Below are 24,621 nucleotides of genomic sequence, written 5' to 3' on the forward strand. Positions count from 1 at the left end.
TACTTGGTGTCCCCCGATGTCCCCCCGCAATGTCCCCTGATGTCCCCACAGCCCCTCATGACCCCCAGTGTCCCCAACGCAGCCCCAGACCCCCAGTGTCCCCCCTCTGTGTCCCCAGTGGGGCCCCAATACGGCCACCCACAACCTTCAACATGCCCCCCATGTCCCCGACATGTCCCCAGTGCTGGCTCCGGCACGTCCCCAGTGTGTCCACCAGAGCTGGCCACGATGGCGGCCTCAGTGTCCCCAGTGTGTTCTCACTGGTGGCCCCAGCGTGTCCCCAGCGCTGGCCCTGGTGATGTCCGTGGAGTGTCCCCAATGCTGCGGCCAAGGTGGCCTCAGAGATGTCCCCAGCACAGCCCCAGCGATGTCCCCAGTGTGGCAACGGCTTGTCCCCCATCCTGGCTCCCAGCGTGTCCCTAATGATGTCCCTAGTGTCCTCAATGCTGTCCCCAACATGGCCCTGCTGATGGCCCTGATGCATCCTCACCATGTCCCCCATGGCTTGGGGACATCCAGCCAGGTGCCCCTGGGGACACTGGGGACAGTCCTGAGCCCTTTGGCAGGGATGGCTTGGGGACAGCCCCTTCCTGGTGTCCTTGGAATGGGGAGGGGGTGCCCCCCTTCCCCTGGTGTCCCCATGTCCCTGCCATGTCCCCAAGCCCCAGTAACAGGTCAGGGGCTTGGCATGTCCCTGAGGTTTATTGGGGGGACAAGGGATGGTGTCACCAATGCATCCCTGGTGTCCTTGGACCACAAAGGGGACGACCTTGACGTTCCCAGGTGGGACAGGGGACATCCTGGTGTCCCTGGTGTCCCCAGGAGGAGGGACATCCAGGTGTCTTCAGGTGGGACAGGGGACATCCCAGTGTCTCCAAGACAGAGAACAGACATCCTGGTGTCCCCAGGATGAGGAGGACCCTCCAGGTGTCCCCAGATGGGACAGGGGACATCGGGTTGTCCCCACGATGAGGAGGACCCTCCCAGTGTCCCCATCCCCCATCCCTACTCAGCCTCTGGCAGAGCCTCCAGTGCCCGGGCCAACATCTGCATCCCCTCCGTGTCCCCCATCACTGTCCCCAAGGCCACCACGACGTCCCCCAGGACCCGGGCGCTGGCAGGGAAGCCTTTGGCTATCTCCAGGTCCTGGGTGACAGCGTCCACCAGGGTCTTCAGGTGACTGACCAACTCCTCCAGCAGCCCCAGGGTGGCATTGGCAGCGGTGGTGGCCTCGGTGGCGTTGGTGGCGGCGGTAGCGGCGATGTCCCGGGCCAGGCGGCGGTAGCGGAGGGCTTGTTGACGCTGGTGGTTGGCGGCGGTGGCCAAGTGACGCTTGGATGTCCCCGCGCCCCACAGGGCCACCTGGCTGACAAGGGCGATGGTGGCCAGGCAGGGGACGAGGTGACTCTCCTGCGTCACCCCCAGCGCCTCTCGCACCATGTCCAGGGACACTGCGGGGACAGCCAGGGGACGGGGACATCACCTGGTGTCCTTGTCCCCTCCCAGTGTCCCCAGTCTTGTCCTGGTGTCCCTGTCCCTTTCTGGTGTCCCCACCCCCCAACATCCCCTGTCCCCTCCTGGTGTCCCCTATCCCTATGTCCCCATCTCCTCCCGGTGTCCCAGTTCCCTCCCAGTGTCCCCTGTCCCCTGCTGGTGTCCCCCATCCCAGTTCCCTCCCAGTGCCCCCAGTCCCCTCCTGGTGTCCGCCACCCCAGTGTCCCCAGTCTTGTTCCGGTGTCCCCATCCCCTCCCGCTGTCCCAGTCCCCTCCCAATGTCCCCATTCCCATCCCAGTGTCCCCAGTCTCGTCCTGGTGTCCCTGTCCCTTTCTGGTGCCTCCATCCCTTCCCAGTGTCCTACTTCCCTCCCAGCATCCCCCATCCCAGTGTCCCCATGCCCTCCCAGTGTCCCAGTTCCCTCCCAGTGTCCCCAGTTCCCTCATCCCAGGGTCTCCAGTCTTGTTCCAGCATCCCTGTCACCTCCTGGTGTCCCCTCCCAGTGTTCCAGACCCCTCCTGATGTCCCCAGTCCCCTCCCAGTGTCCCCAGTCCCCTCCCAGTGTCCCCCAGTCCATACTGGTTGGGGCAGGGGAAGCTCTATACTGGTCTACACTGGTCTGTAGGGTATTGTGCTGGTCTTTACTGGTCTACAGTGGCTCCTACCGGTCCCTGCTGGTATATACTGGTTTGAACTGGTCTGTAGAGCTCCTTACTGGCCCATATAGCTCCAGACTGGTCTATACTGGTCAGAGCAGGGGAAAGCTTCTACTAGTCTGTAGGGTTTCCTACTGGTCTGTAGGGTCCTCTACTGGTATTACTGAGCCAGGAGATCTCTAGGGCATCCTACTGGTCCTTACTGGTCTGAACTGGCCCAATACTGGCCAGGGCAGGGAAAAGTCTCTACTCGTCTTTATAGCTCTTTACTGGTCTGTACTACTCCCTACTGGCCTGTAGGGTTCTCTACTAGCATTACTGATCCAAACAGATCCTTAGGGCTCCCTACTGGTCTGAACTGGTCCCTACTGGTTAAACTGGTCCATACCAATCAAGGCAGGGGAAAGTCTCTGCTGGTCTGTAGGGCTCCCTACTGATCTGTACTGGTCTGTAGGGTTCTCTACTGGTATTACTGATCCAAACAGACCTATATGGCTCTCTACTGGTCTGAACTGGTGCATTCTGGCCTATACTGGTCAGGGCAAGAGAAAGTCTCTACTGGTCCACAGAACTTCCTATTGGTCCATACTGGTCTTTACTGCTCTACAGGGGGTTCTTATGGTCCCTACTGGTCTGTCGGGTTCCCTGCTCATACATACTGGTCTGTAGGGACCTCTACAGGCATTACTGGTCCAAGCGGAACTGTAGGGCTCCCAGCTGGTCTGAACTGGTCCATTCTGGTCCGTACTGGCTAGGGCAAGGGAAAGTCTCTACTGGTCTGTAAAGCTTCCTACTGGTCTGTAAGGTTCTTTTCTGGCATTACTGGTCCAGGTGGATCTGTAGGGCTCCCTACTGGTCTGAACAGGTCCATTCTGACCTATACTGGTCCATACTCACACACGGGGGCACAGACAAGCAGCAGCACCAGGGAAACAGTCCGGACCACCCACAGACCCCAGCGACGCCGGCGATTCCGGCACAGTTCCCGCTCTAGCTCGGAAGCGCTGGCATCGGCGGCCGTCCCCAGATCCCGGTAGAGCCTTTCGGCATTGAGCCCCACTGTTGGTGGCACCATTGGCGCTGCCGCCATCGTGTCCTCCAGCGCCATCTGCAACCTCTCCAGCACCACCTCCGCCTCGTTCAGCACCACCTTCGCCTCTGCCAACACCTTTGCCACCGTTCCCGGTGTTCCCAGCGCCTCCGCCAGCTCCCGCAGTGCCTGCAGCACCCGTCCTGAGGCCGCCTTGGCCGAGCCCACCGCCGTGGACAGTGGTGGAGATGACATCCTGCGGGCGACCCAGGCATCCAGGTGGGGACATCCAGGCAGGGGAGCCCTCCCCAACCCCAAAATAGAGATAAGAGGGACCCAGGCATCTGGGGATGGCACCCAGGTGTCGGGGTGGGAAAACCCTCCCTGGGAACCCAGGTGTCCGGGGATGGGACCCTGTCCAGGGACCGATGTGTCCTGGGAGGGGACACACACCCCTAGAAGAGGGACCCAGGCATCCGGGTGGGACCACCATCACCACTCCAAGGCACCCAGGCATCCAGGCGCGGCCGTTCCGAGGCACCCAGGCGTCCGGGGCAGGAAGTTTTCAACTTCCCTTTTCCACAACCACAGAGGGACCCACACATCTGGGTGTGGTTCCCAACCCCCTTGCCCCCAGCTCCCCCTCCCACCCCTGGGATCCCCCCCTCATGGACCCAGGCATCCGAATGTGGGGACCCCTTCCCAGCACCTACCTCCCTGTGCCCCTTGGATACCGTCACAACACAGTGGCACCTACGTCACTGCCACTCCCACACCCACAAGGGACACAGTCTTCCGGGGTGATGGGTGCCCGGGTCCTGTCACCCCTCAGAACCCCCCTTTTATTACCCCAGGGCCAAGGTTTAACGCCCCCGGGGCCAAAATTTGCATGCCAGAACCCAGATTCACCCCTCAGAGCCCAGACTCACACTCCAGAGCACAGATTTACCCCCTTGGAGCCCAGATTTACCCCTCAGGGCTCACATTTATCCCCTTGGAGCCCAGATTTACCCCTCAGGGCTCCCTTTATGCTCTCAGGGCTCAGATTTACCCCCTCAGGGCCCAGATTTACCCCCTCAGGCCTCTCTTTATGCCCCCAGGGACCAGATTTACCCCCTTGGAGTCCAGATTTACCCACTCCACGCTCCCTTTGTGCCCTCAGGGTTCAAATTTACCCCTCAGGGCTCAGATTTGCCCCCTCAGGGCTCCCATTTACTACCCCGTCAGGACCCCCTTTATGCCCTCAGGGCCCAGATTTAACCCCTCAGGGTACAGATTTACACCTTTGTGATACCAAAAAAGCCAGTCGAAGAAACTCTCTAAGCCTTGATTTTGGAGTTTTAGAAAGCAGGCATTCTTTCTTGCAGCGCTGGATGCACGAGGGATCGCTCCACCTATCGCGCACACCGTCAGGCCTAATTGTGCAGGTTAAGTACATGTTCCACAGACATATTCGCTAGATTTCCGAGAAATTTTATACATATTCATTAGTTTTCCGGGAAGCTATTAGTATATGCAAATGCCCTTTACGCAGGTGCGTTGAAGGTCCCTGGTGGTCTTCAGGAGTCCTCTGGTGGTCTTCCATAGTCTTCCTCACTTGTCCGCTATTTGACCCTCCTCAGGTGATTCTGCGCAGTGTGGTCTTGTACGTGTTTTGGTACATCTTATCCTAAAGAATGCACATTAGTCCCTAAAAAAAAAATGCTTGTTAGTGCTCTTATTATCTAAGTTTTCATTAGTGATGTAAAACCATACGGCTAGTTTAAGCTAAATTATCTACAAGGACGAGAACAAGGACAGGAGTTCTTGCCGTTTCCAGCCCTATCTATCAAGCAAGGCCTCTGTTTGTGCCTTCTCAGCAAGATCGTAAATTCATCAAACATTTAATTAAGCTTTGTGATTGCTCATGACTCCCTCCTGCTCATTCTCATTTTCTTGATCTTTCAACTCTTACTATATCACTCGGAGCCCAGATTTACCCCCCAGGGCTCAGATTTACACCCTCGGGGCTTCCTTTGTGCCCTCAGGGCTCAGATTTACACCCTTGGAGGCCAAATTTACCCCTCAGCGCTCCCTTTGTGCCCACAGAGCTCAGATTTACACCTTCAGGGCTCAGATTTACCCCCTCAGGGGTCCCATTTACCCCCTACGGGACTCCACTTACCACCCCAGGCCTAGATTTACCCCCTCAGGCCCTGATTTACACCTCCAGGGCCCTGATTTACCTCCTGGACTGATTTACCCCCTCAGGGCCCAGATTTACCCCCCTCAAAGCCCCCGCTTTACTCCAGGCCCCACCCCTCGAGCCCTGATTGGTGGAGACTCCGTGAGGGGGCGGGACGAGCCGCCGCGTTCTATGCACCGCCCCCCACGCCCAGGCGCAGCCTTGCATTGGCCAGCGTGGAGGCGGGACCTGCGCGTTGCCGCCTCTCATTGGTTGATACTTTCCCGCCTCTGGGGTAGGGGGGCGGACTCTTCGCTCAGTGCGACGCGCTGATTGGCTGTCCCGGGTGGAGGGGGAGAGCGGCGGCGACGCGTTCCCGGCGTGCGCCGCGCGGTTGTGAAGGGAGACGGGGCTTTGGTGGTACTGGGAGGTACTGGGAGGTACTGGGAGCCCCTGGGACCGTGGGGAGGGGGAAATGGGGAGCCACTGGGAGTAAGGAGGGGGAACTGGGAGACACTGGGGATATGAGGGGGCAGCTACTGGGGGAACTGGGAGCCACTGGGACCTTGAGGGGGGGCAGTGGGGACCTGCTGGGAGATACTGGGAGGAGCTGTGTGGGTTGAACTGGGAGTTACTGGGAATACGAGGGAGGGGCTTACTGGGTGTACTGGGGCTCCCTGGGACCATGATGGGGGGAGTGGGGAGCCACTGGGAGCTATGGGGAATTACTGGGAGTGTGTGGGGGGGAACTGGGAGTCACTGGGAATATGAAGGGACGGTTACTGGGGGTCACTGGGCATCCTGGGAGCCACTGGGACTATGATGGGGGGAGTGGGGAGCCACTAGGGGCTACTGAGAATTACTGGGAGTGTGTTGGAGTGTACTAGGAGTCACTGGGAATATGAGGGAGGGGGCTCCTGGGTGTACTGGGACCCCCTGGGACCATAATGGGGTGAATGGGGGTCTACTGGGAGCCACTGGGGGGTATACTGGGAGTCCTTGGGGCTGAGGGGCGGGGGCGTCAGTAAATTGAGAGCCACTGGGGGTTAGTGGGGGTGTTGGGGTGGGGGGCAGGACTGGGAGTCACTGGTTCCATGGCAGGTTGGAACTGGGAGTTACTAGGGGTTTATGGGAACCAGGCTGGAACTGGGAGTCACTGGTAGTTACTGGGAGTCATTGAGGCTGGGGGGGTACTGGGAATGTGAGGAGACATGAACAGGCCCTAACTGGAGGCTACTGGAAAGTACTGAGTCTGGGCATGGGGGGGTTGCTTGGAGTTAACTGGGGCCATGGGGTGGTTACTGGGAGGTACCGGGACTAGGAATAGGGAGGTACTGGGCCCATGATGGGGTTACTGGGACTTACTGGGAGTTGCCCCCCCCCCCAAGGTGCCACCAATGGCCGAGAGTCACACGGAGCCGCCAGGCACTGGTGAGCCCCCGACGCCTGGGTCCCCCCCGGACACCCGGGTCCCTCCCACTCCCCCAGGTCTGAGGGGCCTCCTCCCCCCGTCACACTTCGTGCTCCGCCCCCCCAGTCCCAGCACCAGGTAAGGACCCCCAGTGCTCCCAGTAACCTCCCAGTTACCCTCCCTGTAATCTCCCAGTTACCCCTCCAGTGCTCCCAGTAACCCCCCTAATGTTCCCAGTAACCTCCCAGTACCCATCCCAGTAACCCCCAGTGTTCCCAGTAATCCCCCACTAACCCTCTCCCAGTGCTCCCAGTAACCCTCAGTGCTCCTTGTAATCCCCCAGTCTCCCCTTCCAATGCTCTCAGCAACCCCCAGTAGCCCTCCCAGTAACCCCCAGAGCCTGGACACCTAGGTCCCCTTTGGCAGGCCCCTGGAGGTGGAGCTTGATGCTGAGAAGAGGCGTGGCCAAGCCTTGGAGGTGGAGCTTGATGCTGAGAAGAGGCGTGGCCAAGCCCTGGAGGCGGAGCTTGATGCTGAGAAGAGGCGTGGCCAGGCCCTGGGGGCAGAGCTTGATGCTGAGAAGAGGCGTGGCCAGGCCCTGGGGGCAGAGCTTGATGCTGAGAAGAGGCGTGGCCAAGCCCTGGAGGTGGAGCTTGAGGCTGAGAGGAGGCGTGGTCAGACCCTGGAGGCGGAGCTTGATGCTGAGAGGAGGCGTGGTCAGACCCTGGAGGCGGAGCTTGATGCTGAGAGGAGGCGTGGTCAAACCCTAGAGGCGGAGCTTGAGGCTGAGAGGAGGCGTGGTCAAACCCAGGGGGTGGAGTCTGATGGGGGGCAGCCCCTGGAGGAGGTGAGCCTGGATGTCTGGGTCCCCTGGGGGCCGTGTCCCCTCCCCTTGGGGACGTGGTGGCCCTGTCCCCAGGGTGTCCCCATGGTTCGGGGGGACATGGTGGCCCTGTGCCTTGTCCTCATTGTGTCCCCAGGACATCCCCATGTCCCCTGTCCCTCTGGTGTTCCCAGGGTGTCTCCCTGTCCCCAGGATGTCCCCACACAGTGGTGGTGACATGGTGGCCCTGTCCACAGGATGTCCTTGCAGTGTGCGCAGTATGTCCCCTGTCCCTTTGGTGTCCCCAGCATGTCCCAATGTCCAGTGTTCCCAGAATGTTCCCGTGTCTCTTTGGTGTCCCCAGGTTGTCACCCTGTTCTCATGGTGTCCCCTCTCCCCAGGATGTCCCCGTTCCCACTGTCCCCACGGTGTCCTGATACCCCTGCGGTGTCCCCACACTGTCCCCATTCCTCCCAGTGCCAGGCCCAGGTGCTGTTCCAGGCCCGGCTCAGTGCCCTTGGCCACATCCTGACCCTGCAGGAGCGCGAGCTGGGCCGTGAGGTGGGGCTGGGGGGGCCACAGAGTGCCCTTGGGGGGGCTTTTAGGGGGGCAGGTGGGCATAGGGTGCTCCTGGGGAGCTCTTTGGGGTGCTAGGGGGTGGCTGGGGTGGTGTGAGGTGCTTCTTGGGTGCCAGGGGGGACCCTGGGGGCTCCTGAGACAATTCAGGGGAGGGGGGCTGGGGTGCTGGGGGGGGTCCTGGGATGCTTTGGGGTGCCATAGGGTGCCACTGGGGGGGCTTTTGGGGTGCTGGGGGAGCTCTAGGGTGCTGTGAGGTGTCCCTGGGGAGCAATGGGAGGTTATAGGGTACCACAGGGGGTCTTGGGGAGCAATGGGGCAACCCAGGGAGTAAGGGAGAGTCCTGGGGTGCTCTGTGGGGGGTCCAGGGTATCCCTGAGGTGCTGCAGGGGGCAGTGGTGCTTGAGGGGAGGGGGTTCTGGAGGGTCTTGGGGTGCCATAGGGTGCCCTGGTGGAATTTTTGGGGTGCTGGAGTGGCTTTGGAGTGCCAGGAGGTGTCCTTGGTGTGTGATGGGACGAACCAAGATACTGGGGGAGGGTCTGGGATTTGGGGGGGTTGGAGCCCTCTGAGTTTCCATAGGGTGCCATGTGGGATTCTTTTGGGTTGCTGGGGGAACCCTAGGTGCTGTGAGGTGCCCCTGGGGAGCAATGGGGAGGCCCTTCGGTGCCACAGGGGGGGCCAGGGGGACAATGGGGTGACTTGGGATGCTGGGGGACCCTGGGGTGCCATAGGGTGCCACTGAGGGGCTTTTTGGGTGCCAGGGAGCCCTAGGGTGCTGTGAGGTGCTGCTGGAGATCAATGGGAGGGGCCTAGGGTGCCACAGAGGGTTCTGGAGGGCAACAGGGCAGGGACTTGTGGGGCAGGGTTCTGGGGGTGGTGGGGAGGCCCCCAGAGCACCCACACCTCCACGTCTCACCCCCCAGCTGCCCCCCCCCAGGGTGCCTGTGGCAGTGGCCCCCCCCCGGCTGCAGGCACTTCTGGGGCGCTGGCGGGAGAAGGTCTTTGCTCTTCTGGTGCAGCTGCGGGTGCAGGAGGAGGCGCAGCGTGTGCTGCAGGCGCAGGTGAGTGCCTGGACTTCTGGATCCCTCCTGGGGGTGGCACCTCGGTCCCATCTAGGGGGGTTGGGACGTGCCCAGACACCTGGGTCCCTCCCGGGGGCATTCCTGAGTCCCTTTCAGCGGAGTTGGGGAGTTTCCTGGGTGCCTGGGTCCCTTCTGGGGGTCACCCATTTCCCTTTGGGTGGTCTCCTGAATGCCTGGGTCCCTTCTGGGGGTCACCCATTTCCCTTTGGGGTGTCTCCCGGATGCCTGGGTCCCTTCCAGGCGTTACCTGTTTCCCTTTGGGGGCATCTCCTGGATGCCTGGGTCCCTCCTGGCACTCTCCCGAACACCTGGGTTCCTCAGGTGGGGACGCTGGGGGCAGCAGTGGCAGCAGGGACGCGCCGGGTGACACGGCTGGAGCTGAGTCTGCGCGAGAGGGCGGCCACTGCTGAGCTGCAGCGTCGGGACACCAAGGTCAGCAGGGACATGGGGGGGACACTTGGAATGTATGGGGACCTGCTGGGGACATAGGGGGACATATGTGGGACATATGGGGACCTGCTGGGGACACAGTGAAAGTTGTGGAACATATGGGGACTTGTTGGGGACATGCGTGGGACGGGCTCGGGAAATGAGGGGACACATGTGGAATGTACGGGGAGCTGCTGAGGACATGCATGGGCTATATGGGGACGTGCATGGGACATACAGGGACAGACTGGGGAAACGGGGACCTGCTGGGGACATGGAAGGACATGATCAGGACATGAGGACACACTGGGGACATGCGTGGGGTAAAGGGGGACCTGCTGGGGACACGGGGGGGGGGCACTGGAGATATGTATGGGACATGTGGGGCCATGCTGGGGACATGGGGGTATGCTGGGGACATGGAGACACAGAGGGAGACATGTCCAGGCCATGCTGGGGATGTGCTGAGGACACAGGGATGGACTGGCGGTGGTGTGGGGACTCACTGGAGACATCACAGCGGGTCACTTGGGGAGGGGTTGGGGACATGCTGGTGACATCGGTGACCACTGAGCAGTGTCCCAGTATCTGACCAGGCAGGTGACCCAGAGCGGGGACATGCTGGGGACACGGGAGGGCTTGGGGACATGTTGGGGATGTGGTGGCACTTGTCCCAGCGCCTGGCGCAGGAGGTGATGCAGCAGCGGGGACGGGCAGAGGCAGCTGAGGAGGCACTGGGGGAACTGGCCCGGGCGGCTGCCAGGTACTGGGACAGGACTCAGAGGGACTGGGGGGGCACTAAGAGGGCCTGGGGGGGGAATTGAGCACCAAGAGGGATGGGGGGGAACAGGGAAGAAACTGGGGGGGGGGGAGTGGGAGGGACTGGGATGATGCTGGGAGGGACTGGGATAGGGGCTGGGGAAATACTGGGAGGCACTGGGAACACTAGGAGGGAACTGGGAATGAACTGAGAGGCATCTGGGGGATACTGGGAGGGGAGAAGGATGGGGACACTGGGAGGTCACCAGTGTCCCTGTTTCCACATCACTGTTGGTCCTGTCCCTGTGTCATGTCTCCCCTGTCCCCTGTGGCCCCCAGGCTGGCTGGGGTGGTGACAGCACGCGAGGCTGAGGTGACAGCAGCCACTGGGACCATGGTCACCCTCAGTGCCCGCCTGCGCCGGGCAGGAGAGCGGCTCCGTGTCCTCCAGGGTACAGGAATGGGGAGAGGGACATGGGGATGGGGACACAGGGAGGGAGATGTGGAGACAGGGGGCACAGAGGTGAGGAGGGGAGGGGGACATGGGAACGGGAAAGGAGACATGGGGACAGGGAGGAAGACATGGGGATGGGGACACAGGGATGGGTTGCGGTAAGGATGGGGACATGGGGAGGGAGATGTGGGGACATGAGGGCACAGGAGCAGGGAGGGGAAGGGGACATGGGGACAGGAAGAGGGACCTGGGAACAGGGAGGGGGACATGGGGACAGGGATAGAGATACGGGGACAGGGGAGGAACAAGGACACAGGGATGAGGATGTGGGGATGGGGACAGGACAAGGCGTGAGGACAGGAATAGGGTGGCCCTGATGCCACCGTCACCCTTTCTCTGCAGTGGGTGGCCCTGGACTCACCCTGTCCCCTGTTCCAGGGCTGGTGGCCCCGGCAGTGGCCTTGGACCAGCCGCGGTGGCAGCGGGACCCAGTGGGGGACAAGTGAGTGACGGGAGAGGGGCCTGGATGCCTGGGTCCACTTTGGGGGTGTTGAAGGACACCAGGAGACCCTGAGGGCAGGAGGGAACCCCATGGGTGACATGCCACAAGTGTAGTATGGGGATACTGGGGGGGATATTTGGACCCTGGGAGTGACTTTGGGTCCCCATGGGTGGCAGGGGACCCCGTCTCTGCTTTTGGGGGCTCCAGGGGTGACATGGTGGCCCTGTCCCCACCCTAATGGCCCTGACCCAGGTGTGGGGCCGGGGGTGACATGGTGACACTGTCTCCAGCCTGGTGGCCGAGGTGACAGGCAGCACCCATCTGCTCACGGGGACAATGGCCAGGGTCCGGCGCAGCGGTGAGTGGGGATGCGCTGGGGACACTGTGGGTGTGCGCTTGGTGGGGAGGACACTGGGCAGGGGACATCGCTGGTGGGACACGAGAGGACACCGGGCAGGTGCCAGGGGACACACTGAGGACACCATGGGGACCCAGTGCCACCCTGTGCCCCTGCGGGTGAGTGGTGGCTGCCGTGTCCCCACTGCAGCCTGTTCCTGTCCCCACAGTGGTGGCCTCGGGGGTGGCTGAGGAGGTGACACACGGCTGGGTGACAAAAGACGAGGTGACGTGGGACAAGGTGAGGTGGTCTGGGGACATGGGTGGGGATGTGGGGGACACAGAGAGGGGGCATGGGGGGGCTGGAGACATTGGAGGTGGCACAGGGAAGGGGTGAGAAGGGGGGCACCGGTCTGGGAGGGCACTTGGGGACAGGGGTGGCTGCTGTCCCTGTGTCACCCCTCATGTCACCCCCAGGCCTCCCCCCATGAGGACAGGATGGGGCATCCCTCCAGCAGAGGTAGGTCCAGCCCATGTGGCACCTGTGTGTGTTTCCATGTCGCCCCTGCTGTCCCCATGTCCCTGTTGTCCCTCCCAGTGTCCTGTGATATGACTGGGTGCCCCACAATGTCTCTCAGTGTCTCCTCATGTCCCCCCAGCGGCGCTGAGCTCCCTCGTGACGCAGCTGCAGGCCCTGGGCGCCGCCATCCTCGGGGACGATGGGGATAATGGTGACCCTCCCTGACCCCACTGTGGATCCAGGTGAGTCTCCCCCACCACCCTAGCCAGTGGAGAGGGGACCAGTCTGGCCCAGTCTAGCACTGGTGTGACCCACATGTCGCCCTGTGTCACTTCCCAGATGTCACTCAGCTCCTGCTCAGGTTAGGGCTAACATAGCTCATGCCATGTGTCCTGGGGGGACACTGGGGACGCTGGCTTTGCGCCAGAGGAAGGATGAGGGCTCGCATCATCACCTGGGCAACTCGTTTTGCTCATAGATGCACAGATAAACTAATTAACAAGCTCTAAGTGATGAAACCTCACAACTTGAGTGGTAAATAAGGAAACTCAGGTGATAAACTACTCCGTGCAGAGGGGATTGAGCCCTTGTTTGTTCGTTATATTTCTTAACGAGCTCCTCAAGTTTAATTGACAGAGTATTTTGAGAGATGCAAACGAGCTGTGACATGTTAGTGATGTCAGAAGTAGCATCTCTCCTGGACACATCCCAGTGGAGCTACTTGACGTGACTGCTGTAGTGTGAGCAGAGATACTTGTGCATGTCTGTGCCTTGGCAAAGTACAAAAAAACAGATGCTGAGCGGCATCAACTGGGAGGAAAATTGAAGGAAGAGGGATGGTGAAATCCCAAGAGGGATTTATCCCAGATTGAGAGCCGTTGGCTGGGTCCCGGTAATATTTGGCAGGAATTCAGCAAACGACTAGCATTGTGTGGGTTAGAGAAGGGAAAAGGAGAAGATGCCGTGTGCTGGTGACTGGGCACTTGGAGGAGCGAGGGATATGACTGATGAGTTGGAAGAGGAAAATGAGGAAGTGAAGTCTAAGTACTTAAAAATGCAAATTAGATTGCTCAAGTCAAAACTTCAGCCCCAGATAATTGCCGAAGGTGAAGAGGGCAGGAGGAGTTGGGTGGAAGTGACTTTAGACCCGGTTCAAGTTCATTGTGCTGTGGATGATGATGATTGGAATATCTGGAAACGAGCAGACTGGCGGGTAATAACGAGGATGATTCCTTGCCCTCTTGGCAGCCATAATTAAAGTTGAACAACAGAGCGTGCCTACAGGGGCACAAAACTCGTCTCCAATTAATTGATCGGGGGAGAGACACTGAGCTAACCCAGGAGAAACACCTGTGGAGGGGCTGACACGGATCTGGACAGCCGGACCCAACCACTTCCACCGTAGCCCCACTAAAGCTCCACCATTAGCATCGAGTCTGGGAGTACTGGATACCACAGGGCCAAATATTCCAAGTCCTTTATGAATTTGGGCCGGTGATGCGCTCAGCATCCCACTGATCATGGGGGGAATTAGCTTTAGCCGTTCAGGCAGGCTTAAATGGTGTTATTTTCCAAGAATATACTTATTTTCTGGTCCTTCAATGTATGCTAGTAGATTTACCACTCAGCACCCCATGGGATAAAAAACAGGTGAGAACCTCCACTAAAATAAACAGAATAAAAAAGAGACGGTCTGTCTCCATGCAAAACACAAGGCGAAAATGGGGAAACACTCACAGAGATGATGGGAAATAACGTTTGGATAAGGGGCTCTCTCCGAGTCAGTTCAATGAGCTGCCAACTCCCCTTCTAGTGCCCGGGTTTCCCCTCATTAACTTGTCGTGGTCCTCTGAGATCTGTGTCAGGAGATGGGGGTGACGCTGTGGGATTTACAGGGGTAACGATGGGAACCAGAGGATGTGAGCTTGGCAATAGACCCGAATCCATCAGCACTTAAACCTAGACTGGGAATCTACAGGAAACCAGTGTGGAGGTGCAGTTTGGTGGAAGCAGTCATGGCTGCTGCTCCTACCGCTGAGGATCCAAGTCCTGAGGTGATGGTCGTGGTTAATGATTGCCACGTACAGCATTCCTCGCTGAACATTCCTCAGACACAGGAGCCCAAATACCGATGGTAGATAAAGACGCCTGCGGAGTTACAAATCAGTTGCCAACTGCTGCTCCTCTACCCCACAACAAGATAGTTAATATTCCACGATACAAATTAACCTTCTGATGTTTATTGTTCTGTTCCTGGGTTGATAAAAGAGCTGGAAGAAGGTTGTCGAGTCTCATCCCCCTCCAACTCTCTGGTATGACCAGTAAAGAAAATGGCAAGTGGTGACTAACATATAGATGATGTTTTAGTAGGTAGATGCCCAGCAGAAGCTGTGGAATGGGCTGGGGAGGTGATTATACCACACCAACAGTTAATTGAGGTAGAGGAAGGAAAGAAATAAGGACCCAGCTGGGAAGTAATGTTTTGGGGAGTCAGATGGAGAGGTGGGAGGAAAATGGCTCTTGCTGAGGTCCTACAAGAAATCCAAGAGTTAACCTGTCCCTGAGAATAAAGGAGTTGCGTGTGTGACAGGGACTTGAGGATTTCGGAGGACGCGTATTCCAGGATTTCATAGAATAACATGACCACTCTGTAACTTAAGAAAAATGCAGTCTGGGCATGGACTGCGCCATGTGAAGAGGCCCTGGAGCTTCTAAAGGCCAATATGAATGTGTCATGGGGCCCCTTCCACCCTATGCAGCCCCTCTCACTGCATATCCAGGTGGGAAAGATGGGATATTGGCAGGCCTATGTCAACAGGGACCTCTGAGTAGCTCCAACTCATGGCAGAGGGCTCAGCACAGTTCCTCAGCCTCTGAAGAGGTTCTAGCAGGTTACGAAGGCTCGGGAACAACCGAACTTTCAACTCAAGGAAGAAGTTTAACGTTCCATGTGCCAATACCTCTTCTTAAACCTCTTCGGTGTTAGGCCACCACCTTTAGGTGTAGCACCTAAGACCACTGTACAGAGGTGGGACTGTATATCCATCACAGGTAGCTTGACCAGGGAGAATAAAGTTGCTGAACCTATGGAGCACATACCAGCGGCCACTGAATACATGGAGCCTCCATGTTCTCCTACCCAAGATGCTCCTGAACTCAACCTCCACCAACCGCATGGTGTCTGACTCATGGGAGTGCTCATAAAACACTAGGTGAACGGCAAGGAACGGCTACTGCTGGATCTGTGGCTGATGGACTTGTGTTAATGGAGCAAGTAGAAGGTTCTGCGCAACCAGCAGACAAGTATTAGCTCTTAGAAATGGCATATGCACCACATACGTATGGACCATATGTGTATGGGCTGGTGCTACGCAATGGCAGGGAGATTGGGCAAAACGCAACTGGCAGATGGGGAATGGAGATGTACAGAGAAGAAAATATTGGGAACAAAGATACCACATCACCATCTCCTGTCCTACTGCTATAGGGCATGGAGCCGCACACCAAAAAAATACGACTGGGGTGGCCAGATGGACTGATACGAGCGACCACCAGTAGAAACATGGCAGGATTTTCTTCTAGCTTGAGTATTGGATGGCTGAATGGCTCCACAAATGGTGGGGGGACACGGACCTGTATCATCATGCGGCAGGACCATGTTGGCCAAGCTCTAAGCAACAAGTGGTCCCACCAGTGACCACTCATGGATTTGGTAATGGGAGAAGGAGTTATCAAAAGTCACTTGGGAAGGGCAAGTCCTTTGGGACACTTGGTCGGTTGACTCAATCTCCCCCATGACACCAACCTCTGAAGGATGGAAATTTACAACCGGAGTTGAAAGAGTAACGAGTTTGGGTAACGTTTTACCCACCAGGCGCCACGGCAGGATTAAACCGATGGTTTGGTGCGTACCCGACACTGCAGGACATAATGGCTGACCTTTTAAAAATAGGAGAGAAACGGTGGCTTGAGCATGGAGTTAAGTGGACTTTGAAACCCTACCAAGCTCTGAGGAATGGAGCGGTGGAAAGCTGGAAGGGGTTGATTAACCAACAACTCAAATGGCAAAACAATGACACTAATTAGGTGAGGAGCTTATGGGAGGCCATACAAGTGTTGAACTCGCAGCAGACTCCTATGGGTAGTCCACTATAGAGAGGTTCATGTGCTGACCCAACACCAGCAGGATGCTTTGACCACCTCCAGGCATCCAGGAGAGTGGGCAAGGAATCAACACCCATCCCTTGGGAAATGCTGGGTGGGAAAACGCACTTTTGAGGGAAAGGAATATGGGAAATGGTGGGAGTGAGATAACTCATTCCTGAGATTTGCATGCAACCCAAGACCTCGGTCGTCTTTCTCCCTCCCTAGGAACCACTGACCTCCTGGATGAGTAAGTGGAAAGCTGTTGGTGAACCTTCATCCTACGGAGAGTATCCACCTAGAAAGTGTGGCGAGTGTTCCCGGGAGCAACACCCGGTAAGGTGTTAACACCCAGAGAAGATGTGGAGAACATCTAAAAAGACAAGAATCTTCACATGATGGACAATCTAAACCCTTCCATGAGGAAATGTGTCATTCCCTCTCAGGAATCTTGATGGATAATTAAGGAAACCGAATTAGTTGGTCATCACATCCCTCCACTGTAATGTAGACACGAAGACCCAATGTACCCAGAACCCACCGGTGGGGCAGCAGGAACCGAGGTGTCCACCCACCCACACGCACCCACCTTTTGTATAGGTGTCAGTAGGGTGTATCCAGGAATGGGGACCAGTTTGGCACTGGTGGGGACCCATGTCCCTGTGTGTCATGCAGTAGATGACAGTGCCATCCCAGTTTGGCTAGTGGGACCCCATGTGTCATCCCATAGATGGCAGTCCCATCCCAGTTCGGCACTGGTGGGACCCCCGCGTCACCCCAGAGGTGACATTCCCATCCCACTTTGGCACTTGTGGGACCCCCATGTCACCTCTCAGGTGGCAGTGCCACCCCAGTTTGGACCAGTCCGGCACTGGTGGGACCCCACATCCCCATGTGTCACCCTGTAGATGACAGTGCCATCCCAGTTTGGCACTGGTGGGACCCCCACGTCACCCTGTGTCACCTCCCAGGTGGCAGCACCAGTTTGGCCCAGTCACTTACTGCTTCTCTCCATCCCAATGACCCAACGCTTTATTTCTTTTTACAGCCTTGACCCTTTTTTGCACCGTTTCAGCCCATTAAACCCCCTGGAGTGACATCACCGGTGGCACCGTGTCCTATTGGGGGTGGCACTTGGGGACACGAGTGTCCCTGCAGTATTGGGGGGGGGGGGGGGGGGAGGAAATCTCCCCAAGGACAGGAGGGTCCTGGGGGGGACACTGGGTCCCGGCGTGGCTGCGGCGGGCAGAAGGACCCGGGAGCGCCCGTTCCGGTTGCCATGGTCACCCGTTGCCACGGCGACCCGGCCGGTCCGCAGTGCGGTCACTACGGCAACGCCCCTCCCACTCCTCGCACCGCCATTGGCTACCGCGCTCCCTCTGCGTGCACCGATTGGCGGGTGAAAAGCGGAAGTAAGATGAGGGCTGGGACCGGAACCTGAGCTGAGGGCGTCCTTAACTGGGAGCTGGCCCCAAACTAGTACAGGGCTTGAACTGGGAGCTGGCCCCAGCTGGGAGCTGGCCCCAAACCAGTACACGACCTGAACTGGGAGCTGGCCACAGACCAGTACAGGACCTGAAATGGGAGCTGACCCCAAACCAGTACAGGACCTGAAATGGGAGCTGACCCCAAACCAGTACAGGGCCTGAACTGGGAGCTGGCCCCAAACAAGTACAGGGCTTGAACTGGGAGCTGGCCCCAACTGGGAGCTGGCCCCAAGCCAGTACACAACCTGAACTGGGAGCTGGCCACAGACCAGTACAGGGTCTTAACTGGGAGCTGCGCCCAAACCAGTACAGGACCTGAAATGGGAGCTGACCCCAAACCAGTACAGGGCTTGAACTGGGAGCTGGCCTTAACTGGGAGCTGGCCCCAAACCAGTACACGACCTGAACTGGGAGCTGGCCCCAAACCAGTACAGGGCTTGAACTGGGAGCTGGCCTTAACTGGGAGCTGGCCCCAAGCCAGTACACAACCTGAACTGGGAGCTGGCCACAGACCAGTACAGGGTCTTAACTGGGAGCTGTGCCCAAACCAGTACAGGACCTGAAATGGGAGCTGACCCCAAACCAGTACAGGGCTTGAACTGGGAGCTGGCCTGAACTGGGAGCTGGCCCCAAACCAGTACAGGGCTTGAACTGGGAGCTGGCCTTAACTGGGAGCTGGCCCCAAACCAGTACACGACCTGAACTGGGAGCTGGCCCCAAACCAGTACAGGGCTTGAACTGGGAGCTGGCCCCAACTGGGAGCTGGCCCCAAACCAGTACACGACCTGAACTGGGAGCTGGCCCCAAACCAGTACAGGGCCTGAACTAGGAGCTGGCCCCAAACCAGTACAGGGCTTGAACCAGTACAGCCTGAACTGGAATGAGAGCCCTAAACTGGGACCAGAGCTTGAACTGGAACCAGGGCCCTAAACTGGGACCAAAGCCTGAACTGGAACAAGAGCCCTGAACTGGGATGACAGCTCTGAACTGGGATGAGAGCCCTAAACTGGGACCAGAGCCCTAAACTGGGACCAGAGCTCGAACTGGGATGAGAGCCTGAACTGGGGCCAGTGCTCAAACTGGGACCAGAACTCAAACTGGAACCAGAGCCCTGAACTGGCACCAGAGCCTGAACTGGGATGAGAGCCCTAAAATGGGACCAGAGCTCGAACTGGGACCAGAGCCTGAACTGGGATGAGAGCCTGAACTGGGATGAGAGCCTGAACTGGGGCGAGAGCCCTGAACTGGGATGAGAGCCCTAAACTGGCACCAGGGCTTGAACTGGGATGAGAGTCCTAAACTGGGAACAGAGCCCTAAACTGGGACGAGAGCCTGAACTGGGACAAGAGCCCTGAACTGGTATGAGAGCCCTAAACTGGGACCAGAGCTTGAACTAGGATGACAGCCCTAAACTGGGACCAGAGCTCGATCTGGGGTGAGAGCCCTAAACTGGGACAAGAGCCCTGAACTGGGATGAGAGCCCTGAACTGGGACCAGAGCCTGAACTGGGATGAGAGCCTGAACTGGGACGAGAGCCTGAACTGGGACAACAGCACTAAACTGGGACCAGAGCCCTAAACTGGGACCAGAGCTTGAACTGGGACGAGAGCCCTAAACTGGGACCAGAGCCTGAACTGGGATGAAAGCCTGAACTGGGGATGAGAGCCCTAAACTGGGATGAGAGCCCTGAACTGGGAACAGAGCCCTAAACTGGGACCAGAGCTTGAACTAGGATGACAGCCCTAAACTGGGACCAGAGCTCGAACTGGGATGAGAGCCCTAAACTGGGACAAGAGCCCTGAACTGGGATGAGAGCCCTGAACTGGGACCAGAGCCCGAACTGGGATGAAAGCCTGAACTGGGACGAGAGCCCTAAACTGGGATGAGAGCCCTAAACTGGGACCAGAGCTCGAACGGGGATGAGAGCCCTAAACTGGGACCAGAGCTTGAACTAGGATGACAGCCCTAAACTGGGACCAGAGCTCGAACTGGGATGAGAGCCCTAAACTGGGACAAGAGCCCTGAACTGGGATGAGAGCCCTGAACTGGGACCAGAGCCCGAACTGGGATGAAAGCCTGAACTGGGACGAGAGCCCTAAACTGGGATGAGAGCCCTAAACTGGGACCAGAGCTCGAACGGGGATGAGAGCCCTAAACTGGGACCAGAGCCTGAACTGGGATGAGAGCCCTGAACTGGGACCAGAACTCGAACTGGAACCAGAGCCCTAAACTGCAACCAGAGCCTGAACTGGGACCAGTGCCTGAACTGCGCCAGACCCTAAACCATTCCCCACCCCTTTCCCCCCCTTCCCTCACTCACAGGCCCAGCACCCCCCTCCCCACCGAGCCCCCTGACAGAGCGGCCGATGTTTGGCCAATCCGCTCCGTAGGCGGAAGCGCCGGCCGCAGCGCTCGCAGGCTCGCCCGGCTCCGTCGTGGGTCTTCATGTGCTCCGTCAAGTGATGCTTCAACTTGAAACGCTTGTGACAGGCGGCGCAGGCGAAGGGACGCAGGCTGAAGGTCAACATGATGTGCCGATCCCGCTTGGGTTTGACGGCGAACCGTTTACCGCACAAGCAACCAAAACGTTTGCCATCGGGAGCCGCTCCCAGCTTCACCGGAGCGTGAAGGGCTTGACCTCGGCCCAGGATCTCGTTCCCGTGAAGGTCCACCGGTTTCCAAGACGGTTGCGGGAAGACGGCCGCTCCTCCGGTTGTCACCATCGTGCCGCCGGTTGTCACCGTTGTCCCGCCGCCGCCCGCCGGGATGACGTAGCTCACCTCCGCCGGCGCAAAACCACCCACCAACTCAGTCGCTGGCAGGAGGTCCTCAACGGCGCTGGCGTCGCCCACCTCCTGCTTGATGTAGAAGATCTTGGGGGGCTCATGGGTATCTCCAGGTGCCCCATCTTCCTCCTCCTCCTCCTCCAGCACGATCTGGAGGGCATCAGTGGGGCGGCGGCGGCGGCGGTGGCCACCCTCTTCCTCGTCCTCTTCTTCTTCTTCCTCCTCCTCCTCCACGCAGATCTTGAGGACCTCCTCACCGGCATCCTTCAGGAGGGAGCTCAGGGACGACGTCGCCGCTGGTGCCACGTCAGCGGCCACACGGATTTTGAGAACCTCCTCACCCCCTTCCTTGGTGAAAGATGGCGTCGCTGCGTCACCGCCGCGGGTGGCCCATGAAGAGCCATCGCCACCACGCACGGGCCATGATGATGATGAAGATCCGTCACCACCACGGGTGGACCACGAGGATGTTCCATCACCACCACCACGGGTGGGACACGATGAGCCGTCGCCGCCACGCATGGTCCACGAGGACGATGAAGACCCATCGCCACCACGGGTGGGCCATGATGACGCTCCATCACCACCGCGGGTGGGACATGATGACCCATCTCCACCACGGGTGGTCCACGATGATCCTCCGTCTCCACCGTGGGTGGTACATGAAGACCCATCACCACGGGTGGTCCACGATGACGCTCCATCTCCACCATGGGTGGTACACAGAGACCCATCTCCACCACGGGTGGTCCAGGATGATGATGAAGACCCATCTCCACCATGGGTGACACATGAAGACCCATCTCCACCACGGGTGGTCCATGATGATGAAGCCTCACCGCCACGGCCGCTTGACAATGACGATGATGTCGCCTCGCTGCCCCGCCCAGCCCACCGGCATGCCCCACCCTCCAACTCCCTCAGGATCTCCGAGCACTGATCTACCACGTGCCACATCTGGAGACCGCTGGCCACCAAGAGGTGACCAGGCAGGGCCTCCAACAGCAATGTCAAGCGCCCCGAGTAGATGAGGTGCAGGAGCCCCTCGAAGGCGTCAGGGTCGATGGCGGGGGGCAGCAGCAGGCGCCCCCCATCCTGTAGAAGAAGCTTGTCGTGGAAGAAAGGGGATGCGGCAGCCAAGACGCTCTTGTGGGCTGGGAAGATCCGGCCTCCCACGTGGACGGCGACGTCGCAGAACTTCCCCTCCAGCCGCAGGCGATTGAGTGAGTCCAGCAACGCCGCCGCGTGCTGGGGAAAGGAGATCTGCACCCGGCCCCCCTCTGCCGCCATCTTCCCCACGATGAGCCTGTGGAGACAGGTCTGTCACATGGGGCAGGGGGCACCTGGTTGCCCCCTTGGGTGCTCTGATGCCCCATGAACTGTTCTACTGCCCCAGGGGGTGCCCTGTGGCCCCCTTGGGTGCCCAGTTGCCCACTCGGGTGCCCTGTTGACCCATGAACTGGTCTACTGCCCCGTGGGGTGCCCTGTGGCCCCCTTGGGTGCCCTGTTGCCCCTTCAGGCAACCTGTTGCCCCCCAGGGTGTCTTGTTGCTCTGTGAGGTGCCTTGTTGTCTCATGAACTGTTCCACTGCCCCATGGGGTACCCTGTTGCCCCATGGGCCACCCTGTTGCCCAATGAACGTTCTACTGACCCATGGGGTGATTTAGGACCCCCTTGGGTGCCCTGTTGCCCCCTTGGGCACTCTGTTGACCCATGAACTATTCTACTGCCCCACGGGTTGCCCTGTTACCCCCTTGGGCGCCCTGTTGCCCACTGAACTGTTCTGCTGCCCCGTGGGGTGCCCACCTGCCCACTTGGGTGCCCTGTTGCCCCCTCAGGCACCCAGGTGCCCCCCAGGGTGTCTTGTTGCCCTGTGAGGTGCCTTGTTGCCCCATAAACTGTTCTACTGCCCCATGGGGTGCTTTAGGGCACCCTTGGGTGCCCCTTTCCTCCCTCAGGTACCCTGTTGCCCCACGGGGTGCCCTGTTGACCCATGAACTGCTCTACTTCCCCATGAGGTGTCCTGTAGCCCCCTTGGGTGCTCTGTTGCCCCATTAACTGTTCTGTTGCCCCATGGGATGCCCTGTTACCCCCTGAGGTACCCTGTTGCCCCATGAACTGTTCTACTGCCCCGTGGGGTGTGCAGTTGCACCCTCAAGCACCCTGTTGCCCCATGGGGTGGCCTGTTGGCCCACGAACTGTTCTACTGACCCATGGGGTGCCCTATTGCCCACTTGGGTGCCCTGTTGTCCTCTCGGGCGCTCTGTTGCAACACGGGGTGTCTTGTTGCCCCACGGAGTGCCCTGTTACCCCATGGAGTGCCCTGTTGACCCATGAATGTTCTACTGACTCATGGAGTGCCTTGTTGCCCCGTTGGGCATCCTCTTGCCCCACGAACTGTTCTACTGCCCCATGGGATGCCCTATTGCCCACTTGGGTGCCCTGTTGCCCTCTCGGGCACTCTGTTGCCCCATGGTGTGTCTTGTTGCCCCACGGGGTGCCCTGTTGCCCCATGAACGTTCTACTGAACCATGGATTGCGTTGTTGCCCCGTTGGGCATCCTCTTGCCCCACAAACTGTTCTACTGCCCCATGGGGTGCCCTATTGCCCACTTGGGTGCCCTGTTGCCCTCTCGGGCACTCTGTTGCCCCACGGGGTGCCCTGTTGCCCCATGAACGTTCTACTGAACCACGGATTGCGTTGTTGCCCCGTTGGGCATCCTTTTGCCCCACGAACTGTTCTACTGCCCCATGGGGTGTCCAGTTGCCCGCTTGGGTGCCCGGTTGCCCCCCCGGGTACCCTGCTGCCCCACGGGGTGTCCCATCACCCCCTTGGGTGCCCCACGGGGTGCCCCTTTGCCCCGGGGGGGGGGGGGACACCTATACCCCTGGGGCCGCCCCGCCCCCCTCGCTCCTGCCCCCCCCCCCGGCCGCGGCACCGGGACCCACCGGGGCCGCCCCACCCCCACCCCGGTTCAGTCACGTGACCGCGCGCCCCGCGCTCACCCCCGGCCGCCGGCGCCTCCGAGCGGTGACGTACCCCGGGGAAGTTCCGCCCCCTCCTGCGGGCGGAGTAGTGACGCGCCCCCGGGGAAGCCCCGCCCCCTCCGCGAAGGTTCTCTCTCCCAAGCCCCGCCCGCCGCAACCCCGCCCCCCTCCCGGCCGCGAGAAGCCACGCCCACGTTCAAGCCACGCCCACCCCGCGCAGAGAGAGGGCCTCCCCCGCCCCCTCCCGAGCCACCCCCTCAGCCCCGGGAGGCCCCGCCCCCTCCTGCGCCCCGCCTTCTCCACCACCCGCAATCCCCGCCCCTAAGCCCCTCCCCCTCCAAGCCCCTCCCTTTCCCAATACCCGCCCAACCCCGGCGAGTCCCCGCCCCCTCCCTCGCCTTAACTAAACCCCCGGCAAACCACGCCCCTCGCCCTAAAGCCCCTCCCGCCTCCCAGGCAGACCCGCCCCCTCCCACACCTTTACTAAACCCCAGCAAACCACCCACCCCTCCCCTTAAGCCCCTCCCACGCCCCCACTCAGCCTTGCCCGTCCCACACCCTCCCTTTACTAAATCCAGCAAACCACGCCCTCCCCTAACGCCCCTCCCACCCCAGACAGCCCCGCCCCCTCCCACCCCAACCTCCCCGCAAACCCCTCCCCCTCCCCTCTAAAGCCCTCCCACGCCCCCTCAGCCCCGCCCCCTCCCGCTTCCCCCAACCCGCCTCAGCCCTAGCCGCGCCCCCGCCCCAGTCCCCGCCCCCTCCCCGCCCCCAGTAGGCGGGGCTACAAGACCGATCCGAGTTTATTAAAGGCTCCGCGGGCAGCGGCGGCCCCGGCGGGGGTTGGAGCCAGCCCAGACCCGCCATGGGGCCGCCCGCGGGCGGCGGATTGTCGGGGCTGCGGCGGGCCCGGGCCGGGGCACCGGGGACTGGGGGGGGGGGGGCACGGGGGGAGGCATGGGGGGCGGGCACCGGGGGCC

General features: G+C 59.8%; 2 protein-coding genes across 51 annotated transcripts; one reads left to right on the plus strand and one right to left on the minus strand.

The window, feature by feature from the left end:
• The first annotated feature begins 2,642 nt into the window (after window positions 1-2,642).
• LOC126034838 (coiled-coil alpha-helical rod protein 1-like) lies at window positions 2,643-12,481 on the plus strand. The gene is made up of 13 exons (XM_049792695.1): window positions 2,643-2,666; window positions 3,189-3,460; window positions 7,183-7,603; window positions 8,057-8,140; window positions 9,080-9,217; window positions 9,560-9,670; window positions 10,345-10,430; window positions 10,766-10,878; window positions 11,283-11,382; window positions 11,673-11,740; window positions 11,949-12,019; window positions 12,196-12,238; window positions 12,378-12,481. The coding sequence occupies exons 1-13, from the start codon at window positions 2,643-2,645 to the stop codon at window positions 12,461-12,463; spliced, it is 1,617 nt and encodes a 538-aa protein (XP_049648652.1). The 3' UTR covers window positions 12,464-12,481.
• Window positions 12,482-17,275: 4,794 nt separating this feature from the next.
• On the minus strand, window positions 17,276-23,689 carry ZBTB9 (zinc finger and BTB domain containing 9). Of its 50 annotated transcripts, none has more exons than XM_049792888.1 (5): window positions 23,660-23,689; window positions 19,425-21,960; window positions 18,567-18,888; window positions 18,271-18,322; window positions 17,276-17,834 (listed from the first exon to the last, which is right to left on the minus strand). In XM_049792888.1, the coding sequence occupies exon 2, from the start codon at window positions 21,942-21,944 to the stop codon at window positions 20,181-20,183; it is 1,764 nt and encodes a 587-aa protein (XP_049648845.1). In that variant the 5' UTR covers window positions 21,945-21,960; window positions 23,660-23,689; the 3' UTR covers window positions 17,276-17,834; window positions 18,271-18,322; window positions 18,567-18,888; window positions 19,425-20,180. The 50 variants fall into 50 exon arrangements, with proteins under 50 accessions (XP_049648845.1, XP_049648840.1, XP_049648813.1 ...); XM_049792883.1 differs by having other exon boundaries at window positions 18,271-18,357; XM_049792856.1 differs by having other exon boundaries at window positions 18,445-18,888.
• Between the last annotated feature and the right edge of the window lie 932 nt (window positions 23,690-24,621).

The sequence above is a fragment of the Accipiter gentilis genome, chromosome 36, assembly GCF_929443795.1.
Source record: "Accipiter gentilis chromosome 36, bAccGen1.1, whole genome shotgun sequence".
Classification (NCBI taxonomy): Eukaryota; Metazoa; Chordata; class Aves; order Accipitriformes; family Accipitridae; genus Astur; species Astur gentilis.